The 22,054-nt window shown below is 38.5% G+C and overlaps 2 protein-coding genes across 2 annotated transcripts in view; one reads left to right on the top strand and one right to left on the bottom strand.

The window, feature by feature from the left end:
* Positions 1-6,632, top strand: part of Frem3 (FRAS1 related extracellular matrix 3) — a 73,048-nt gene extending 66,416 nt beyond the window's left edge. Inside the window, 2 exon segments of the mRNA XM_029532718.1 lie at positions 2,114-2,263; positions 6,209-6,632. Of these exon segments, the coding sequence (XP_029388578.1) occupies positions 2,114-2,263; positions 6,209-6,438 (380 nt within the window). The 3' untranslated portion in view covers positions 6,439-6,632.
* Positions 6,633-8,911: 2,279 nt separating this feature from the next.
* Smarca5 (SWI/SNF related, matrix associated, actin dependent regulator of chromatin, subfamily a, member 5) overlaps positions 8,912-22,054 on the bottom strand; it is a 38,509-nt gene continuing 25,366 nt past the window's right edge. The window contains exons 15-24 of the mRNA XM_021219951.2: positions 20,999-21,147; positions 19,892-20,011; positions 19,014-19,124; positions 18,465-18,578; positions 18,032-18,154; positions 15,016-15,148; positions 14,767-14,885; positions 14,146-14,358; positions 11,599-11,706; positions 8,912-10,109 (exon numbers count right to left, since the gene is read on the bottom strand). Coding sequence (XP_021075610.1) covers positions 10,044-10,109; positions 11,599-11,706; positions 14,146-14,358; positions 14,767-14,885; positions 15,016-15,148; positions 18,032-18,154; positions 18,465-18,578; positions 19,014-19,124; positions 19,892-20,011; positions 20,999-21,147 — 1,256 coding nt within the window. The 3' untranslated portion in view covers positions 8,912-10,043. The remainder of the gene's footprint in view (positions 10,110-11,598; positions 11,707-14,145; positions 14,359-14,766; positions 14,886-15,015; positions 15,149-18,031; positions 18,155-18,464; positions 18,579-19,013; positions 19,125-19,891; positions 20,012-20,998; positions 21,148-22,054) is intronic.

Here is a 22,054-nt window from a genome sequence, read left to right on the forward strand (position 1 = left end):
GAAAGCCCTGCTTGGCAGATCCATAAAGCTGTATGTGTACAGACATGAAACTAGAGAAGAAACTGCCTATGGGGACAAAATGGTCTAAAGGTAGGGGCAGAGTACAAAAGAGGAGAGCAGCCAGAATATGCCCAAAACACATTATACAGTTACACACACACCCAAAAAAGGCTTTGTGCAACTCATTTTATTCAACTTTTAAAGAATTTAAAGAAAAATAACTTCCTTTCCAGCTCTTAATTTTGATCCTGGCTAATGTGGAAGGTATCAGAAACATCCCCAGGATTGAGAACAGGGAGGTGAGGGTTGGAATTCTTGGTACAGAAAAAGAAGGTGGCCTGGATGCCCTTCTCTGGATGCTTCCTGTTACCAGTTTGCAGGAACCATTCCCACAATTACAAACTAGGCAGGCTCTTATGGAAGCACACATTACAGAATTCACAATTTCTTGAGAAAATTCAACGCGGCTCCCAGAGCTGAAACTCTGGGTTCCCGGTTTCCAGTAATGTCTCATCAAAGCTTTGAAGAACACACAGCCATCAAAATAGCTCAAACCAGCTCAGAGAAAATCACCAGTGCCTCGTGGAGCAGGCACAGCACAAGCTCCTAGGTGTAACTGGGAACCAGGGAACCCTCTGGAGCTGGTTCCAGTGACTTCTGAAGAACGAAAGCAGACTCCAAGCAGACTGTGCTGGAAGAGGTCCAGTGTGCCAGGGTAGGACCTTCTGTAAGGTTTACCTGCCTCTCTAAGCTCTACTAAAATGAGTCATCAATGGATACCCTTAACTCTGATTTCTGCTCTCCGGACTCTTCTTTACTTGGGTTGAAAACACACACCCTCACTATACTAGCAAGATATACTCACAAGCACGTTATCTCCTTGACTCCACCCCTCTGATTTTCTGTCTTTCCATCTCGAGTGATTCCTCCATGATGAAGCTTCCTGACTTAAAAAAAAAAATGTTTAGGACAGAATATATCTAGTGTTAGGAGCTAAGCTTCCTATAATTGTATTACATTTATTTCATCCATCTATGTATCTTTCTTTCTATCTACCTGTCACCCGTCTATCCATCTATTTTGTTGGGAGAGTGTGCTACAGCATGCTCAGCTCGGAGGACAACACGCAGAAGTCCACTCTCTCCTTCTACCATTTGGGCCCCAGGGATCAAATTCAGGTCATAAAACTTAATTGTGGGGGAAAGGGCTTTACCTACACAACTCACCAGCCCTAAACTTCATATAAACTGTAATTGGGTCAGGTCATAGTATATATAGTTGGCCAAATCTTAACATTCTCTTTATCAAGGTTTCCTTGCTTCCTGGAAGCTGGTGCCCATTTTGACCTCCTTCAGTCTCCTCCTCATATCTACTCACTCCCCGCTGGGAAGCTTTTCAGAGTCCCACCTTCTCAGCTCCAGATTGCTGTCTGTCCCTGCAATCAACAAATACTATGAAAAAAAATACACAGCAGTTGTCCCAAATTCAGAACAGTGACTCAACTGTTTCTTAAGAGAAAGCAAAACCTCATTAACTTCACCTCTACATTTCCAAAACAGTAGCTGGCTGCTGACTCTGCTTGACTAGCTGAATTCCTCCTAGTGTTTGACAGAAAGCCCTTAAAACAGAAGAATAAGGGGCTGGAGAGATGGCTCCGTAGTTAAGAGCACTGACTGCTCTTCCAGAGGTCCGGAGTTCAATTCCCAGCAACCACATGGTGACTCACAACCATCTGTAATGGGATCCAATGCCCTCTTCTGGTGTGTCTGAAGACAACTACAGTGTGATCACATACATAAAATAAATAATTCTTAAAAATGTTAAAAAACAAACAAACAGCAACAAAAAAAAAAAAACAGAAGAATAAGTGGAACCTCAACCAAAAGAGTCAGATTCGTAGCATATTGTTCACTGACTTGGCTCTTTGAGTTTGGGTTGTTTTGTTTGTTTGTTTGTTTACTTGGGTTTTATTTACCCACCCTGAACAGGGCCTGTGTGATCTGACATGTGTGATAGGTCACATGTGTCCAGGACCACACATGCCAGCGAAGACAGACAGACACCTGGGAGGCCAACACATGCTGTCTCAGCTTGTCCCTTTGTGCCTCCCTAGAGCCTGCCCTGCACTTTGAGTACTCTGAGTACCACGCTGAGGAAAGTGCTGGCTACCTGGAGGTGGCCCTCTGGAGAAGAGGCACTGACCTTTCGCTAGCATCGTCTGTCATTGTGCGCTCTCGGGGGACAGAGCAACCGGCAGCAGAAGGTGAGAGAGCCACGGGAAGGGTATATCATCACTATTCATGAGGGTGGTGGGGTCTGGCCTGTCAAGGGCCAGCATGCCAGGTCGTTGTTGGTGGGCTCTGGTTCTGTCTCTTTTATCTGAATATACAAATGGCTTGTCTATGCAAAAGCACCCTTAGACCACAGCCTAGATGATTTGTTCCTTACCAACATGCTTATTACTGGCTCAGATTAATTTTTCCAAAGTTCAGAACTTATAAAGACCCTACAGTGCTCATCAACATGTGGGCTAGAGCAGGCAGGCGGGGCGCAGGAAGAAAGGGATGGGGGAAGGGTCAGTAAAATGCCAGCCATACAAGCCTGAGTGCCTGGATTCAGTCCCCTGAACCCACATACGCATGGCAATGCACAGCTATAATCCCTGTGCTGTGGAAGCAGACAGAAGAAGCATCTCTGGGGCTCATGGTCAGATACTGTAGCCTAATGAGCAAGTTCCAGAGGAGGAGACCCTGTCTTATAAAACTCTCTCCTAAGGAGCAATAGCGGAGGTTGACCTCTGGCCTACACACACATACACACATACACACATACACACACATACACACACACACACACACACACACACACACAAACACACATACACACACACACAAACACACACACACAAATACACACACATACACACACACATACACACACATACACAAACACACATACACACACAAACACACACACATACACACACACATACACACACATACACACACACATACACACACACATACACAAACACACATACACACACACACAAACACACACACACACACACACACAACAATAAGACCCAACAGAAATAGATTAGACATCTCCAATACATAGATGCTTGCATTTCCTCGTTGCACCTAGAATCTTTTAGTCTTTTGGAATACAGTCAGCCTCAAGGCAAGAATACCTCAAGGCCAGAAGCCTATGTATGTAAAAACCATGGCAATACTTTGATATAGAAGCAAAAGCCTGGGCTGGAGAGATGCCTTAGTAGTTAAGAGCACTGGCTCTTCCAGAGGTCCTGAGTTCAATTCCTAGCAACCACATGGTGGCTCACAACCATCTATAATGTGATCTGATGCCTTCTTCTAGCATGTAAGTGTACATGAAGATAGAGCTCTCATAGGATAAATAAATTTTAAAGCAAAAGCCCTGTAAACAAACAGAAACTAGTAATCTAAACCTCTGCAGTAATTAAGCAAATGTAGGACAGCAAAATGCATGAAATATGAACATAGTATCATTACATTCCTAGAAATGGTTCAAGAAAACAAGCGCCATCTGTTTGCTTAGGCTTGGAAAACTTACATTATAATGTAAGTATATAATGTAAGTATACTCGATAAACACATCACAGGTAAATATGTGAAACCAGCAATGATCACCCTGACTAGTTCATCTACTCCCTTTTCAAAAATTACTTGTGCATGTATGTGTATGAGCATGCAGGATCTGTGTGTTGAGGCACAGATGCCACAGTATACACACGAAGGTCCTAGGACCACTCTGTGGAGTCAGTTCTCTCCCTCCACCTGTCTGTGAGTTTCAGGGATCAAACCCAGTGGCCAGCCTGGCACATCAAGGGTTTTCATACACTGAACCATCTCACCCATTCACCTTTCTTTAATTTGCAGAGAGGGTCATTTCTTGTTCTGTATATGTCTATGAAATGAAGAACTGGTTGACAAATTGGTTCACTGGACTCTTTGGTTTATAATTTGGAGGAGACATTAAATTGTTTTAGGTAAATCTCTTTGGATAAAAATACTGCCACCTTGGGGCTGGGATGAACCAGATGGTTTTTGGGGTGGTGGGTGATTCATGTGTCTAAACAAGAGAGACACACAGATAATCACTCAGACCAGGTACTCTATAGAACCTGCTCAGGATGTAGTACTCATTTTGCATATGTATTTTTAAAATAAATGTATAATTTTAAATGTTATTTAAAAATAAATATTTTAAATAAGTATTTTAATAAATGAACGGCTATACTTTCCACTCTATACTCAGTGCCCAGTGTTTGCCGGATTTCTTGTTGCTGTGGCTGCTTATTGTTTCCAAGCGTCACAATGACCTTGAAAGCAGCTGTAACTGTCTGCATTTGCAGGTGAAGACACTGAAGTCACATGAGGTTGACTAATATATTCAATGAAGCAGTGACCCAAGATATGACCCAGGCACATGGAATACATAGTCCTCTTTCTCCTACTCTCCTGCTTGGAGATTTTTTCACCACAGTTTTATATTTTCTATTAATGCCATCATTTATTTGATGCTTCTCAAAAATTTTTTGAAACAATCTCCAACTGGCAGAAAAGCAGCAAGGGCCACATGGCACTTTTTCCCTCAGCCACTGAAAGTTGCCAATAAATTTTAGAATTCTCACCTTATATTTAGTTGTCTGATCTGCTTTAATTTCTTTATTGCTTTACATTTGGGCATTTTGATTGCATGTACATCTGTGAACCACATGCAGGCTTGGTGTCAGAAGAGGGTATCAGATATCTGGGACTGGATGGAACCCAGGTCTCCTGGGAGATCAGCCCTTAACTGACGAGTCACCTCTCCAGCCTCTCTTTGATTTCAAACAATGTAAAACAGTTGCTTCTTCATCCCTTCTGCTTCCTCCCTGACCTTCTTCTCTCTGAGGCCAGAGACTCGTGTGACGGTTAGCTTCAGTTGTCATCTTGACACAATGTGAGTCACCTTGGAAGGGAGTTTCAGTGAGGGATGGTCTCCATTATTCATTGATGTGGGAAGACACAGCCTAAAAGTGGACAGCACCATTTCCTGGATTTGGGTCTTGGGCTATATAAGGAGGGGTGGGGGCGGGGATGAGGAAAGGCAAGGATGCATTCGTTCCCTCTCTGCCCTTGACTGAGGATGTCTATTAGTTTTAGGTTCCTTGACATCTCTATGATGGACTATAACCTGGAATTGTGAGCTAAAATAAAACCTTTCTAGCCTAGGGTGCTTTGCTCAAGGTACTTTATCACAGCAATAGGAAAGGAAATGAGAGCACCTTTCTTCTTTGCTTTCCACAGTGTTCCCCTGGCAAGCACTTTGTTAACTGAGTCATCCCCCTGGCATCTTGACCCCCAACCCCAAACCTTTTCCTTTAATTCTCATCAACTTGCTGTTCTTGAAGATGACAAGCTAGTCTTTCTAATATACAGAATGTCTCAACTTGGATTTGCCTATTTTCCTCATAGTTAGACTGAAATGATACGTCTTCAACAAGAATATTATAGGGGTACTGTGTTCTCATCGCAGTCTGGTGGCCTAACTCTTGCCGCCTGATCAAGTGGTATCTTCTAGGTTCTTCCATTGTAAAGTTAGCTTATTTTCTGTGTGATTATTAGTTGTTTTCCAGAGAGATCCCAAGACAATGTAACTTTTCTGTCCCTCAAATTACGTTTACACTTGTGTTGTTATTCCACTATCACTGCTGCTGTCATCATACTAAATGTCCTTTAAATAAGTCACCAAGAATCTAAATGGTCAGATGTGCCAGCCTGCAAAAATGGCTGGGTAAAACAAGCCAGGGAATGGCAGAAACTCCATGGCTAAGTGAATTTGGGATCTTTCAAGACTGAACCAGAGATATGGAGCCTCATCAAATATAAGTTACCTTCAAGATGGAGTTTAAAGGGCAAATTTTTATTTGCACTTGAAGCTGCCTCTTCCAGTGTAATGAGTGGAGTCTCTGTGGAAGTCAGCAGGTGATATACCTTGTCTGATAAGGGTGGTACACGGGCGTGTGATGGAGAACTACACAACATTTGTTTATAGAGATTCCCCTCCCCTTCTGGGAATCCACTGCAGTCTCAAGTGTGGTAACCCTAACCAGAGAGCATGGCTCTCAACACACACATAAAAACCCAACTCACTTCTGTCTTTTCTCTCCTCCCCACGCCAGCTGGAACAGACTACATTGGTGTCAGCCAACATCTGCACTTTAGCCCGGGAGTGAGTATGCAAAGACTCCGAGTAACAATCCTTGATGACCTGCCACAGCCTGCCTTTGAGGGTCCAGAGATGTTTGAATTACTTCTCCAGATGCCTACAGGTGCAGTGATTGGAGAACCAAATAAGACCACTGTTACCATCAATGACAGCATCACCAGCTGTGAAGAGGAGTGTGTGTAGTTCCTTGGACTAAATAAGACCTTCAACTGGGGAACACTATCCTAGTTATTTCCCAACAAACTAGATATGCCATTCCAGAGCTTAGTGACTCTGTTAATGACATTGTACTGTCACTATGTTTTGTGAAAATACTGTACGTCAATGCATGGAGATAGAAATACTAAGGACTGAGCCAATAAAAAAAAAAAAATGAGGCCATGTTCTTTTTTTGTTTCATTTTAGATCAACAAAACCCATAGTCATCAATTAAATCAGCATTCTCTACTAATTGGTGCTGGGTGCAAAGCACAAGGTACTTACACACACACACACACACACACACACACACATACATACATACATACGTTACTTGATGAGTGACCTAACTGAAACCTGCAGAACCCCAAACTCCTTTTTGCCAACTGCTTCATGTCTATCCACAATCCTTCATCAAAGCAAATAACTATCTTTTCGCTTCTCCATGTAAAGGAGTAACATGAGAAAAACATGAGTAGCAGAAAAGACAAGAACAAAGAGATATGCATGGCTCCCAGATTACCCAGTAAATTAACTAATTTTAAACTAGCATTTAACCATTCCATACCATAGTAATGTTACATAATTCAAAACTCCCAAATTACTTTGAGATAGAGTCCTTCTATATAGCTCTGGCTGTCCTGGAACTATGTAGACCAGACTGGTCTCAAACTCACAGAGAAGCACCTGCCTCTGTCATCTCAGTGCTGGGATTAAAGGCATACATCATGCCAAGTTATTTTTAAACTACATCTTTATGCCCCACTTTAAGTGATGAGGTGTTGAGACGCTTGTTTTATGGAGATGCTACTTCCTATGAAATTAATCTGTTCTACTGTTGTGTGGTACCTACTTTATGGGTGCCATTGAGTGGTTTTGTGAATGTAGTGCTTACAACCCACCAGCATTAACAAGGAAACTCTCCACTACAGGCAACATTAAACACTTTGACCAAAAGCTACTTAGAAAAGAAAGGGATTTACTTTTGCTTAAAATTCCAAGTGGCAGTCCATCACTTTGGGTAAGTCAAGGTAGGCCCTTCAAACAGCTTATCACATCCACAATCAAGAGCAGAGAAAATGAACACATCTGTGCAGTCTGCTTTCTAGCATCTTAGTTTTGGACCCAACCTAGCAGCTGCCACTAACAATGAGCTGATCTTACCACATCAATTAACAATAAAAACAAACCCAACCTTAATAACATCCCATCATATACTGAGATCTTCTAAATGATGGTATCTCAAATTTAATATGCCTGTATGTAGCCCATGAACTTCTGCATGACAACCTGTGATTTACTTTTAGAAGTGTGGGAGACTGTGCTTGTCAACCATATTAGTGATTCTCCTCACATCCTGCCACTGCCTACACCAGTGCCACATCCTAAGAAACACGGCTCTAATGTAGTTGGGACTCTTGAGTTAATTTGAGTAATTTAACTGGGTGTATTGGAGCATGCCTGTAATCTCAGCCCCTGGAAGGTACATGAGAATTACAGGTCAGCCTGGACTATATACATAGAAAAAATTATTAAGGAAGCATTCTTCTGAAAAATGTAATTTTCTTTTTTTCAATCCAGGTGTTATATGCACTTGCTTGCACCTGGGATCACAGCTAGGATGCTGAAACAGAAGGATCACTTGTTCAAGACCAGCCTATAATTACTGGCTGGTTAACTGGGAGGCTTATATTATACTGATAATGATGTCTGCTGCTCCACAGCCATGAAGGTTTCATTTCCTTTAGCAACTACTCTGAAGCATTGCTTCTCCTATACACATCACCTCTGAACAGCTTGGTGCAATGCCACCACTGTACTCGTCTAGTGTGGCTTCCAGTTCATCTTCACTAACAATTCCTCATTCAAGACAGAGATAGTTCAAGGTTAGAGCACTCTTTCCTTCCTTCTAGAAGTTCATGCAATGCTATCCAAATGGGGCCTAGAACAAAGCTCCAGCACTGACTAAATCATAATGCTCTATCTTTTTCCACTTAAGATTTCCTTTTATACTTCTATTTTTAAATCTCCAGGTCTCAACAGATACATAATGCTCAATTCCACTTCCTTCCACTGCACAGCACCTCCCAATTGCTTTCCATCTTCCAAACCTCAATTTTGTGACCTTGTTTATATAGTTTTCTTCCATCTTAAAATGTTTTAAATTATTTCTTCCAAAATGAGGGCACATCTGATGTTCAATATTAACTAACTCTGAGAACATGAAAATTCAAAGTAGTCTATAATTTCCCAAGACTATCTGCATGACACACCAGCAATCCTACATTTAAGACAAATCAGACTGTCACAGTACAGACAGTCTTTTCAGTGACTCATGCACACACAAAAGTTAAGTTTCATAGAAAGAGATCTAAGAAAAATGGACTATCTCTTATAGGGAAAGGTTGGAGTTAAATAAATGGGGAAAAAATTCAAAGAAATGGAAAGAAAAGACCACTTTAAGGATTATAAAAGTTATATTTATTCACGATGCTACATTTATTGCATTCCCTTAGAAAAATGGAGAACTGCTTATGTACCCAATTTGCACATATAAAACTTTATACAAATGATGTGTAGCACATAAAGGCCTCTGGGTATTCCTGCTTCAGGGTCTCCAGTTTACCAGTCTATTCCATAGAAAATAAAAACTGGAATTATACTCCATCTTGCTACTAAGACTTAGAAGTTATTTTTAAAATATAATAAAATAAAATTTTCATTTACTCTAAAAACTCAAAAAATACTATAAACTGAGAGGGTACATTCTATTAGTATTATAACAGTATGACAAATTCAAACCTCATTTTGGCTGGGTCATTCAAATTAAAAAAAAAAAAAATCACCTTACTTCTGACATTATCTGTGGCTGCTGCAGGTCATTTGTCAAAATATTCTCCAAATACTTAAAAAAAATTCCTTTTACAAAATAATACATCACCTTAAAGAACCAGAAAATACTAAATGTCTTTGGCTATACAACTAAAATAGGTCATTCATCCAACAAAATAGGACACATTCACATCAGAACCATAGGGACAGAAAGTATAACAGAAATATGCATAGAAAATTATTAATACTCGTCTTGTCTTCCCCCATTCTATAATAAGCAAGAATGCAATTTACAATCTTTCCAGATGAGACTCAATAGTACTACAAAAAAAAAAAAAAAAAAAATCAGCAAAGGCAAAGAATGTGAAGTAATTAATTACACAACCAAGTAGAAGGGACCAATCAAATGTTATCTGCAGTATTTTTTTTTTTACTTGTTTGCTTGTTTTTTAGCCATACAAGTATTAAAGTAGCTGATAAAAAGCCACAATCCTCACAAATGAAATTAGAAAAATAAGTCAAATGAAACATTTATTAATAAATGAAGCCTGTTTTATTACTTCAATTGTTAATGATAAAAAAAATTTCAGCACAGCTGTTGCATTTTAAAAAAGTGAAACTACATACTATGTTTCTAGCTCAGTAAGCAGATGGACCTGATGTCTGAATGACATAACAGTTGAGCACTGTACAGCACATCTTATGAAGACCCGTAAATTAAAGAACTACTAGTTAGTGAATATAAGACAAAAAAGTATTCATAGTTTCAGCTTCTTTTTTCTTCCACGGCCATCAGGGGCGCCGTCCATCTTACGTTTCTGTGTCTATAAACAAACAACAATTAGTTCTCAGGACAAGTCAAAAATGATACAAAAATTAAAATATTGTCAAACATGATGCAGCATGTAAGTAGTAACTAACATGACAGTGTGAGACTTTTCTCCAGGGCTACACAACAAATCTTTCAAAACCACTATCAAATCTCCAAATAATTCACTGCTATTAAACAAGATGCCCATTTCCTTCTGAAATATTTACATTCAAATAACACATTACTAAGAAAGTGAATCCAAGCTGAGAATACCACAGAACTTGTAAAACTGCTATGTTTAATATTCTAGTATTTTTTTTTTAAGATTTATTTATTATTATATGTAAGTACATTGTAGCTATCTTCAGACACCCCAGAAGAGGGCATCAGACCTCATTACAGATGGTTGTGAGCCACCATGTGGTTGCTGGGAATTGAACTCAGGTCCTTTGGAAGAACAGCCAGTGCTCTTAACCGCTGAGTCATCTCTCCAGCCCTAATCTAAATTTTTTTCCAATTTTTTATTAGATATTTACTTCATTTACATTTCAAATGCTATCCTGAAAAGCTATCCTGAAAACCCCCTATACCCTCCCCCCACCCTGCTCCCCTACCCACCCACTCCCACTACTTGGCCCTGGCGTTCCCCTGTACTGGGGCTTATAAAGCTTACAAGACCAAGGGGCCTCTCTTCCCAATGATGGCCGACTAGGCCATCTTCTGCTACATATGCAGCTAGAGACATGAGCTCTGGGGATATTGGTCAGTTCATATTGTTGTTTCACCTACAGGGTTGCAGCCCCCTCCAGCTCCTTGGATACTTTCTCTAGCTCTTTCATTAGGGGCCCTGTGTTCTATTCTATAGATGACTGTGAGCATCCACTTCTGTATTTGCCAGGCACTGGCACAGCCTCATACGAGACAGCTATATCAGGGTCCTTTCAGCAAAATCTTGCTGGAATATGCAATAGTGTCTGCAAGGCTCCTAAAATTTCAAAAATTCCCAAGAACAAGTGTATATTCTTGGCAATCAAAAGACTTTCAGCTTTTCAGAGTAACTTGTTTTCTATATTTAGTGCATCAAATTCAGTTATATTTTAAGGTGTCTCAAATATATTATTTACAAAGAAAAAAGACAAAACAGTGTTTCAATACTTTAAAAAGTTGGTTGTGGTAGGGTTTTGTTTCTCATGAGAGTAGAACCTGAGTTCTGATCTCCAAAATCCAGTAAAGCTCCACAACCTCATGAGGGAAGGAATATGGGTCAAGAAGAGGTGCTTAGAACAGTCAGTCTAGCCAAAATGGCAAGCCGCAAACGTAATGTGACTCTTTTCTCAAAAAAATATAGCACCTGATTGTCAACCTCTGCCCCACACAGTACCACACATACATATATGGAGAACACATGAACACACACACACACACACACACACACACACACACACACACACTTGTGTGCATAAAACACCCAAAACTGTATGATTTACATAATCTATACTCACAGAAGGTTTTGGCCCTCTTTTCTTTTTCTCTGCCTTCTCCTTTTCTTCTAGTTCCATATTTTCTCTTTCAATCAAAGTAATTAAGGTATTACACCTCCTCTGGAGCTCCTGCATTATAAATATACATGATAAACTTGTCTTTTCCAACTACATGTTGGCAGGATTTCTAAATAAAGATCTAAATAAAGATACATTTTAACAAATATAAAATCACTTAAATATTCCTAGTAGATTTAAAAAAAAAATCAAGAGTAAGTTAATTTTTTCTCAGAGACTACTCTATGAGAATACAAAAACCCAAGGATTTAATGTTTTTATTTCATCCCTTAAAGCTGTACTAACATGGCTGGGGTGTCGCTCAATGGTAACATGCCAATAAGCAATCAAACATACAGTAAAGCTCCACACTAGTGTACAGTCTTCATAAACTGTGCCTTCATTTATCATATAGGTACTAAAGCAAAGAAGATGAACATCCCACACATGTACTAACTATGCCTAGGAACGCTGGACTACTTACATTTAAAAGTTTACATACATAATTCAAATCCAAAACCAACTAGAACTTAAGGAATAAAAATAATCTTCTCTTTAAAAGCATCATCATTTTAGTTTATAGCAGCTATGCACATGGCCATAAAGCCCACTGCTGGCTATTCACATCTCCCATCCAAGCAGGAAGGCCAACACCCATGACACATTTTTATACCTTTCTCTCCCAATCTATGTGGCCGCCAGAAGAAACGGGGAGCATAACGGAGAAAGCACAGGTGCACACTGAAGTAAAGATCCATTTGCCTCACTGCTTTGTTTGCTTACAGAACAAAGCTGCTTTGTTGGTTTTTTTAATCTCTTATATATAAGTAAAACTTCTACACAGGCAAACACAGTAAAATAATTCTGAACTACTTAGCAGGAACTCCATGCATGGCTTAGTAATATTTTCAATAGTAGAGACAGAAGGCCTGGTCTATAGAGCAAGTTCCAGAACAGCCAAGGCTACACAGAGAAACCTTATCTCAACAAAACAAAACAAAACAAAACAAAACAAAACAAAACAAAACAAAACAAGAAAGTATAGCACAGCACACACACCAAGGATATGGTGCTCAATGTCTTATCAAGTTTACTATAGCACACACACTTCTGGTACACTGAATCCTTTGAAGAACTGGCCAAAAACTATGCCTCTATAATTTATCACCAAGGCCTATGTATGTTTGATTATTTTGTATGCCTTAAGATTACCATATTAAGAAGTACAGTAGTGCCGGGCGTGGTGGCGCAAGCCTTTAATCCCAGCACTCGGGAGGCAGAGGCAGGCGGATTTCTGAGTTCGAGGCCAGCCTGGTCTACAGAGTGAGTTCCAGGATAGCCAGGGCTATACAGAGAAACCCTGTCTCGAAAAACCAAAAAAAAAAAAAAAAACGAAGAAGTACAGTAGTTTTCAGAACTGGCTTATGTGGTATGTGACACTATCTTCATTAGCATTATTATGAAATAATTTCTTATGTTATGTAAAAACAGTACCTTACATAAAATATACACAGGAGAGCTTATAGCAACTCAATCTTTTAACTATATGCTTATATAATATAGTATCTTCAGGGAAGTTCCATATGCTAATTACATTTTCTAACAGTGGCATAAAACAACAGCCCTAATAGCTACTGAAAAATAAAAGTATTTTTCAATGATCAAATGTGAAAATGCCACACACTGTCCATAGCTATACTTCAAATGCATACACTTTCTTACTGCTGGTATGTTTCTTTTTTTTTTTTTTTTTTTTAAGATTTATTTATTTTATAGATGTGAGTACACTGTCACTTTCTTCAGACACACCAGAAGAGGGCACTGGATCCCATTACAGATGGTTGTGAGCCACCATGTGGTTGCTGGGATTTGAACTCAGAACCTCTCTGGAAGAGCAGTCAGTGCTTTTAACCACTGAGCTATCTCTCCAACCCTGCTGCTATATTTCAAACTTAAGACTACTCAACTTTTGTTAAAGGTTCTAAAATACAGAAGGCAAGACATAATCCAAAGGTAAGCTTTCCTGAATTCTATTTTGAGGATGTTAGAAACGGACATCTCTTGTTAGAAACAGCTAGACATTAAGACTACAAATAAAACCCAGTCTTAAATCAGTGTAAAAAATATTGTTCTATGTCAATCAGCCATTTTAAAAGAACCCAGATTCAGCATCCTGATGAGCAGACAGATGCCTGAAGAACACTCTTCCCTGCAGAACTGTCTACTTTCAAACTCAAAAGTCATCACGTTCAGGTGAACATTTCTTTCTCTTCACTTAGAACCTAATACAGTCTTACTGTATAAAGCCATGTTAAAACATACATTAAAGGAGAAGATAAGCATTTCAAATTTCCTCTAAAGTTTGCAAACTGTGGCTGTGAATAGTAGAAGAAATAACTTAATTTCTGAAACTAAAGGAAAGTGTTCCTCAAGGATGTTTTTACAAGGTAACAAATAACTGAATATACTTATTCTAAACTCGGCTGCATTACACAAACCTTGGACACTCACCATCGCAGTTCTGGACTTGAGAAACCAATCAAATCTAAACTGAGGGGAGTTTCGGATGCATTGTCGTAACTCATCATACACGTTTTCCTTGTCGAAGCCAAGCTTGTGCAACATACAAATGAGAAAGCGATCCTCTTCTTCAGTATAGTTTTTTCCTTTGTTAGTACCATATGATATTCTTAACTGATGAAAGGGTGCTTTGTACCGTCCGATCTATAAAAGTCATAATTTACACATATTATATAAAATACAAGTCCTATGTAATCCATACTTCAAACTTTCTTCAGCCTTTCTATAACTAACCATAAATGTACCATTTCAAATCAGAATTTTCTATCTTGAGATTCGCACCTGCTCTTTGTCCTGTAGTGCTTTTATAGACTTTCACTAATGTTATGACTACAAGAAATGAGGTCTAAGCGTTCTAACACTTAAGAAGTGGGGTCTTCTTTAAACCAGACTATCAATTTAATATTCAGGAAAACTATGTTAACAAGAGTTAATGTGTTTTTCTTTTCAAAAGAAATTTTAGATTTCAAACGGTAATTTCTTTTCCTTTAACGTAGTTATCTCATATCACAGTATAGTTACACTAGTCACTGTATTTAATATACAAAGTACCTTTGTATCTAGTGCTTTCTTGATACTTATTCTTCTTTGAATTCTTGCCTCTCCCCTTTCAATCTGAGCCATAATCTTCTCTATGTCCTGAAGCTCATTGCATCTTTCCCAGAACACAGCTGTAAGAGTATAAAAGAATAAATGGGGGAAATGAAAAAAAATACAAGGAAAACTGGAAGCTTCCAAAACCCTTCTATTCAACTCTCAAATAGTGACAACATTCTTATATTAACATAGTAAAAGTATTACCTGAGTACTCAATGACTTCTTCTGGAGTTTTTCCTTCTACTTCTCTGGCTATATTTTCAATATCATCACGACCCCACTTCTCGTTAGCCTTGATAAACTGGTTAAAATCTCTCTTATTCCAATTTGTAAACCCCTAAACAGCAATAAGCAAAATATTTAATCACAGCTCATAGGACTTAGAAAACAATACTTTCAAATACATTTGTTACAGAAAAAACTCCTACTTTATCTTAACTAGGAGTTTGGTTAAGTTTTCATGTACACCCTTTTACCAGTACATCATATATTTCTCAGAAACCTGAGCAACGAACTCTACATGGAAGACAGTAGGAATGCTTCATGAAAAGTTCAACGACACTTTAAACTCTGAAATACTCTTAGTATTTGGGAAGTAAAAGTAACAGAAAAATGAGCAAGTAGAAAAATGAACAAAAAGCAAAGTTAAAGGACAGAACCCAAGTGATGTGTAAGTGGGGTGGATACACTGGAGTGGTAAAGATTAAATGGAAAGGGGGCAACAAGAAAATGGAAGGTGACAGGCTAACCAAAACTAATTGTAAGAAGTCATATCGAAACCTACTACTCTATATGAATTTTAAAAGAGCCAGTGAGAAGGTACAGCAGCCAAGCCCGATGAGGATTAAACAAAACTCCCATTGCTAGATGTGGGACACCTCCTTTAAGTTGTTGATTAGGAAGGCTCCAGAAACCCTAAAATGGTAATAAAAGCTACTGCCAGTATTCCTGGTTGCCCACTAGAACTAGATGAGATGTAAGACCCTCTTGCTGGAGACAGCATACAATTTGGCTGCAGATAGAGGACTCAAGCTGGAATTCAACTAGATGCTTCCCTCTTGCTGGCTGACATCTCATGCATGCATGTATCATACAAGTGCTATACACTGTTCTGGGGAGTATCAAAGAAAAGAAGACAGAAAGGATACAAAGCCAGACAAGAAAGGAGGTTGTGAAATGCTTCCCTTCTGGGTATAACAGCTACTATAACCACAAACTAACAGCAGTTTCAGTTGGTATTCAATTATGGATGGAGCAGAAGCTCCACCTACAAATGAGGGAACTACTGGTGACTGATGGATGCTAAGACAAGGGGAGCAGATGAGAGCCACTGATGAGACTACCATACTCTTTCTAGCGGACAGTTCCACACTCATACTCACCCAGACAAATCTAACTAAAAACTCAGTGGGTCGAAACAACGGGACTGGGGAAGGGTTCTGCAGTGGTGGGAAGAAAGAGATGTTGAGGAGCAAGAGTTTTCAGAGTGCATTGTGTGTGTAACTGTCAAATAAATTTAATTTTTTAAAAACGGTAGGTTAAAGACAAATTCTCAAAGGCTTGAATCATAAGCAATGTTTTAAAAATACTAAGCAGAATACATCTGACAGAGGGTTAATATCAACAAATAACTCCACAAAATTAAACTTAACTTAAAGAACCCTATAAGGAATAGGCTAAAGAAATACAAAAATAGCTTACAGAAAATGAATTACAAATGAGTAACGAACATAACTAAATATCAATACAAAATGGCTAACAAACATATATATACTATCCAACTTTACTATCTATCAGACAAATACAAATTAAAATGGCATTGTAATTTTATTTTATTTAATGGCACTCATGAAGAAAATATCAAATATTGCCAACAATGTGAACAAAAAGGATCCATTATATGCTTCTAGTGGGTACTTAAACTAGTAAAGCTATTATAAAAGTCACTATGACAGTTTTTTGTTTAAGACTTGTTTAATTTTATGTATGTAATTGTTCTACATGAATACATGTCTGTATCTTGTATATCGTGGAACTAGTCAACATTTGCAAGGTGCCATGTAGGGCAGTATATCAAACCCTAATCTTCTGCAGGAACAAGTGTCTTAACCTCTTAGCCATCTCTCCAGCCCACCATATGACAGTTCTATTACCCAAAAGACTCCAAGTCAATATATCTGAGACACTTTGCACATTAATGTGTATTCAGCCATCATTCTCAAGATCTAAATTATGGGACCAATCCAGTTGTCCAACAACAGAGGAATAAAGAAAATATAGTATAAGCAATGTGTAGAAACTTTTTTGAGCCATAAAAAATAGTTACATTGTTTACAGGAAAATGGAAGCATCTGGAGATAATCTTACAAAGTGAATGAAGCCAGCCTCAGACAAACACTGTATGTTTTCTCTCATTTGTTGCATTGAGATTTTATGCTGACACTTAAAATCATCTCTCTCCCTCTACACACACACACACACACACATACACACACACACACACACACGCAAGACATGAAAGATATGAGTACAGGAGAATGGACGAACAAAGACCAAGAGGAGTGGGAGAATGGAGTGTATGGGGACGAATGTGCTCAACATACAATGTATAGTTTTGGTGTCAACATTTCATGTAACACAGTAGCAAGCACAATGAATATGTAAAATTTTTTAAATTTTAAACTAAGTACCAAGTAGAAATTTGTAATTTAGAGTAACTTGGAAAGGCTGGAAAGATGGCTCAGCCGTTGACTGCTCTTTCAGAGGTCCTGAGTTCAAATCCCAGTAACTACATGGTAGCTTACAACCATCTGTAATGAGATCTGATGCCCTCTTCTGGGTTGTCTGAAGACAGCTACAGTGTACTTATATATATATAATAAATAAATCTTAAAAAAAAAAAAAAAAAAAGAAAAGAAGAAGAACTTGGACGAGACACAGAAAGCTGGCAATACTGAAAATAAGTTCTAAAGATCACCCAGTATATACCTACAACCTCAACTAGTAATGACAGTCCAATCCAGAAGCACGTGTCCAAGCTTGCCCATGTCTACTTATCCTCCTAGCTGGAGACTGGCCCTAGAATACCACATATGCTAGGGAAGCACTCCAGTACCAGGTTACACAGGTTATACTGTCAGCCCAACCATTCTCTTTGAAAGCAGAAATGTGCCTGAAACAGTACTTTACAAAATAACTTGGTGTTAACTGAAGGTTATACCTGTGTCAGAAGCTTCTCTTTTTCCTCTAACTCCTCGTCATTAAGAGGCTCTGCTTCATCGATTTTTAGCTGTTCTTCTTTCTGTGCCTGTGCTGCATTAGGTAGATCAGGACTCCGAGGTACCTAACAGATGTTTTTCAATGCCATCAATTGGTAAATGTTAAGAGGCTTAATAAATTCCTAACAAATTAACATTATAGTTTAATATACCCATGAGATTAACCATATTATTTAATTTCCAATATATTACATCTTTAAAAAGTATTACTCATGAAACTTTTTCTTTAATGAAAATTCAGAAAGTTCATACATATACTAGAGTATAGCAAGCAACAGTATTTCCTACTAGGTTCAAATCAGTTAAAAGTCAATTAAGTAGTAGCTTTGCCCTTGTGGTCTGAGAAGAAAATGCAAAGAAAAGAATTTCAATCACCTTATACCCAATAGTTTTCCTGTAATACAGAATTTCTTTTTCCAGTAATTCAAATAAACGTGGAGGAAAGAACTGGAAATCCTGAACATTTGGTTGTTTTGGAGGTCGAGGTGCCTAAAGAAAAATAAAAACAGTATTGTCCATTAAAAAACAAAAATACACAAAACTCACACTTCCTAAATCATTTCCTAAACCATAACAACCAAATCTCCAAGAAAAAGAATTCACCTTTAAATAGAAATGAACTGACAATAAAAATTCAGCTGGGCGGTGGTGGCACTCGCCTTTAATCCCAGCACTTGGGAGGCAGAGGCAGGCGGATTTCTGAGTTCGAGGCCAGCCTGTTCTACACAGTGAGTTCCAGGACAGCCAGAGCTACATAAGAGAAACCCTGTCTCAAAAAAACCAACCAAACAAACAAACAAAAAATATTTTAAACCAATTCAAAAATAACACAAAACATAATTCTCAATTTTGTTTTGTTGTGAAAATGTGAGAAAACGCAATCTTACCTACAACATATTTAACTGTTTCCATGCTGTCCCTTACCTTGGGTGCTTTAGGCTCACTAACACGGAGAGCTTCCCTGAAATATGCATCAACAGCATAGTTGGCTTTTCTTTCTCTTTTTGGTGGTTCAATCCACTCTGTGAATGCAATCTAGGATATGGGAAAAGCATTCCAACCATTAATTTCATTATACACAGCAATAAATTATCAACAGTGTCTTATAAATAAAAATATTATGATGAAATACTAAACTAAAAATTCTACAAAGGTGAAGACTATGGTATTTTTAATACTATGTAATTAACACACAATAAATACTACAGAATTTATGTTACAACCCAAATAAGTAGAAAAATTAGACATAATTTTGTTTAAAAAAACTTATGTTCAATATTTGTCTAAATGATAAGAAAAATGACAAGTATTTCTTCTACACAGCACTTGACAATTTCTCTCTATAGTAGCAAATACATCTAATAAAACTAGATCATTTTAATTACCAATTAATTCAAGTTCCAAGAAAAATAGCCTGTGGCCTTTTTATTGCCATTTAGTTTACTTTCAAACATTCCAAATGACACAATATACAAGAATACTTTCAGTAATAGTATACAATCAACTTTATTGTATAAATTAAAAACACTCCAAAGCTAACTTAGTGGCACACATCCATAATGGCCACACTAAGGACAGACCTAGAAACAAGGGATTACAAGAGTTCAAGGCAGTCTCAGATATAAATCAAGGAAGGCCACCCAGGGCCATATTAAGATCACCTCCCCCCCATAAGTAAATAAGCAAGGGAAAAAATAAATCAAGAGATAGCAAGCTACAACAATAGACTATGAAAAACCTAATGTGGATAAACTAACACGGGATTCCAAGTTTTCAGTAAAACTTCATTCTGAAATAAATACCTTTTGCTTTTCTCTATAGTCTTCTCCTTCAAAGTTATAAACACTGGACTCTGTATCCATCGTAAAGTTTCTAAGTGAGCTTTCACCCATCTTGGAGAGCTTTTCATTCATTTCTGCAGTCTACATAGAAAAAAAGTCTTAAATTGAGAGCAAAATAATCTTAAGAACTGTAGTCAAAATAAAACTAGAAAGATGGCTCAAGAGTTAAGAACACTTGTTCTTCCAGACAACCTGGTTCAATTCACACAGTTCCAAGGGATTTAGTGCCCTCTTCTGGCCTCATTGGCAACAGGCTCACTCGTGATGCACAGACAAGCACCCATACGCGAAAAATAAATTTAAAAAAAAAAAAAAAAAAAGACTGCTTTATGGTATATAAACCCTTTTTTTTATATAGAAAAGAAATTGGTGATTCACAGAAGTATTTTGTCAAATAGTTTTGGTCTAAACTGTCAGGTTCAAAGGAAATTCTAATTCCTCAAATCCAAAGGCAATCCAAATATCTAGAAACTACATAAGCCTGGACTATAGGAGGATTCTCGGCATCCAGACCAAAGCCAGTATTCCTCAGAAACTTGTCAAGTCAGTTGTTTCCCAAAGGGAGTCATTGCCCCTGCCTCTGGCAGCCTCTCTAACATTGGCACCTATCCACCTATCTATCAAAGCCCATGCTGGCCTCCAGGCTCCCCCAGTATCCTGAGTACCTGTTATCCATTTCAAAGTCCATGCTGCCACACTAGCATCCTAGTCCTTCTCCTCTCCTCCCTTACCTAAACCTCATCTAGCTCTTGGGCTTCCCCTGCCAACTGTTCATCTTTCTACAGCCTCGCTAGTTTCGCTATTCCCCCCAAAATTGTTCCTGCAATTTTCACTCTGCTTTCTCTACCCTTGCTTCCCCAGCCTGGCCACGTGCTCTGCTGAGCATGCTCAGTCTACTTTCTCTGCTCTGCACTCCTCCAGATGCCACTGGCTGTTCTCGCTCTCATAGCTACAATAGAAAACCTCCTTAATCATACAGTCATGCATAGAGTTATGGAGAACAGTCAGATCATCAGTTTCTTCATAAACTATCTGTTACAAAACACTATCATTTACTATGCATCTCACCTTCTTTGCACCTCTTTCCAAAATACCATCAATATCCTCATCAGTGATTTCACTTTCTTTTGAAGCAAACACATGTGTGGCACCGTGTCGAATCATTTGAAGCATTTCATCTTTCCCAATTTTGTTCAGGTTCTGATCTACAAGCCTCCCTGAAAAAGAAAAAAAAAAAAAAAAGATTGTCTTGTATTATATTGTAGGGGAAAGAGGATACTAAAATCTGATTCCGGAAAAGGTGGGATTTCTGTGTCCCAAGAGGAAGAGAAAGGACACAGGGAAGGAGGAGGTCTTTAGCCAGGCTTTGGAAGGAAGAAGATGCAACAGCCATGTAAGGTCGTGGGGCAGCCAGAACCAGTGGCCTGACAGGTGGTTGGCTGGAATAGATTAGCTGATAAGAGCCCAGCAATTGTGTTATGTGTTTTCTATCCATGGAGCTAAGGTGGGCAGGAGGGGAAAGAGAAGACAAGCAGTTGCTGGCAGCTTGGCAAACGTAGTTGAGAGAAAAGGAGATAGTGTGTTTTTAACTTTACACACATTAAATTAATTTGAATTTATTTTACTGTAAACTTAAAAAAATTAAATTAGAAAATTTACCCATTTCTGTTTACTGTTAATTTACAAACCATCAAACTCACTGTTGTGTTCAATTTAATGCCATATTTTCATCTGTGTAAGTTTTAAAATATTTCTAAAGCTTACACATATATTACTATTGTATACTGGCTCAATAAGATGTTTTTTGAAGAATACAGTATTTGAGATATTTGAAAATCAAGTTGCCGAGCGCAGTGGCAGACACATTTAATCCCAGAACTCAAGAGACAGAAGCAGGCAATTATCTGTGAGCTCAAGGCCAGCCTCAACTATGTACTGAGTTATAGGACAGCCACAGCTATATATAGTGAGACCCTGTCTCAAAAGCAAACGAAAGAAAGAGAGAGAGAGAGAGAGAGAGAGAGAGAGAGAGAGAAGGAAGGAAGGAAGGAAGGAAGGAAGGAAGGAAAGAAAGAAAGAAAGAAAGAAAGAAAGAAAGAAAGAAAGAAAGAAAGAAAGAAAGAA

Source organism: Mus pahari, chromosome 20, assembly GCF_900095145.1.
Source record: "Mus pahari chromosome 20, PAHARI_EIJ_v1.1, whole genome shotgun sequence".
In the NCBI taxonomy this organism is placed as follows: domain Eukaryota; kingdom Metazoa; phylum Chordata; class Mammalia; order Rodentia; family Muridae; genus Mus; species Mus pahari.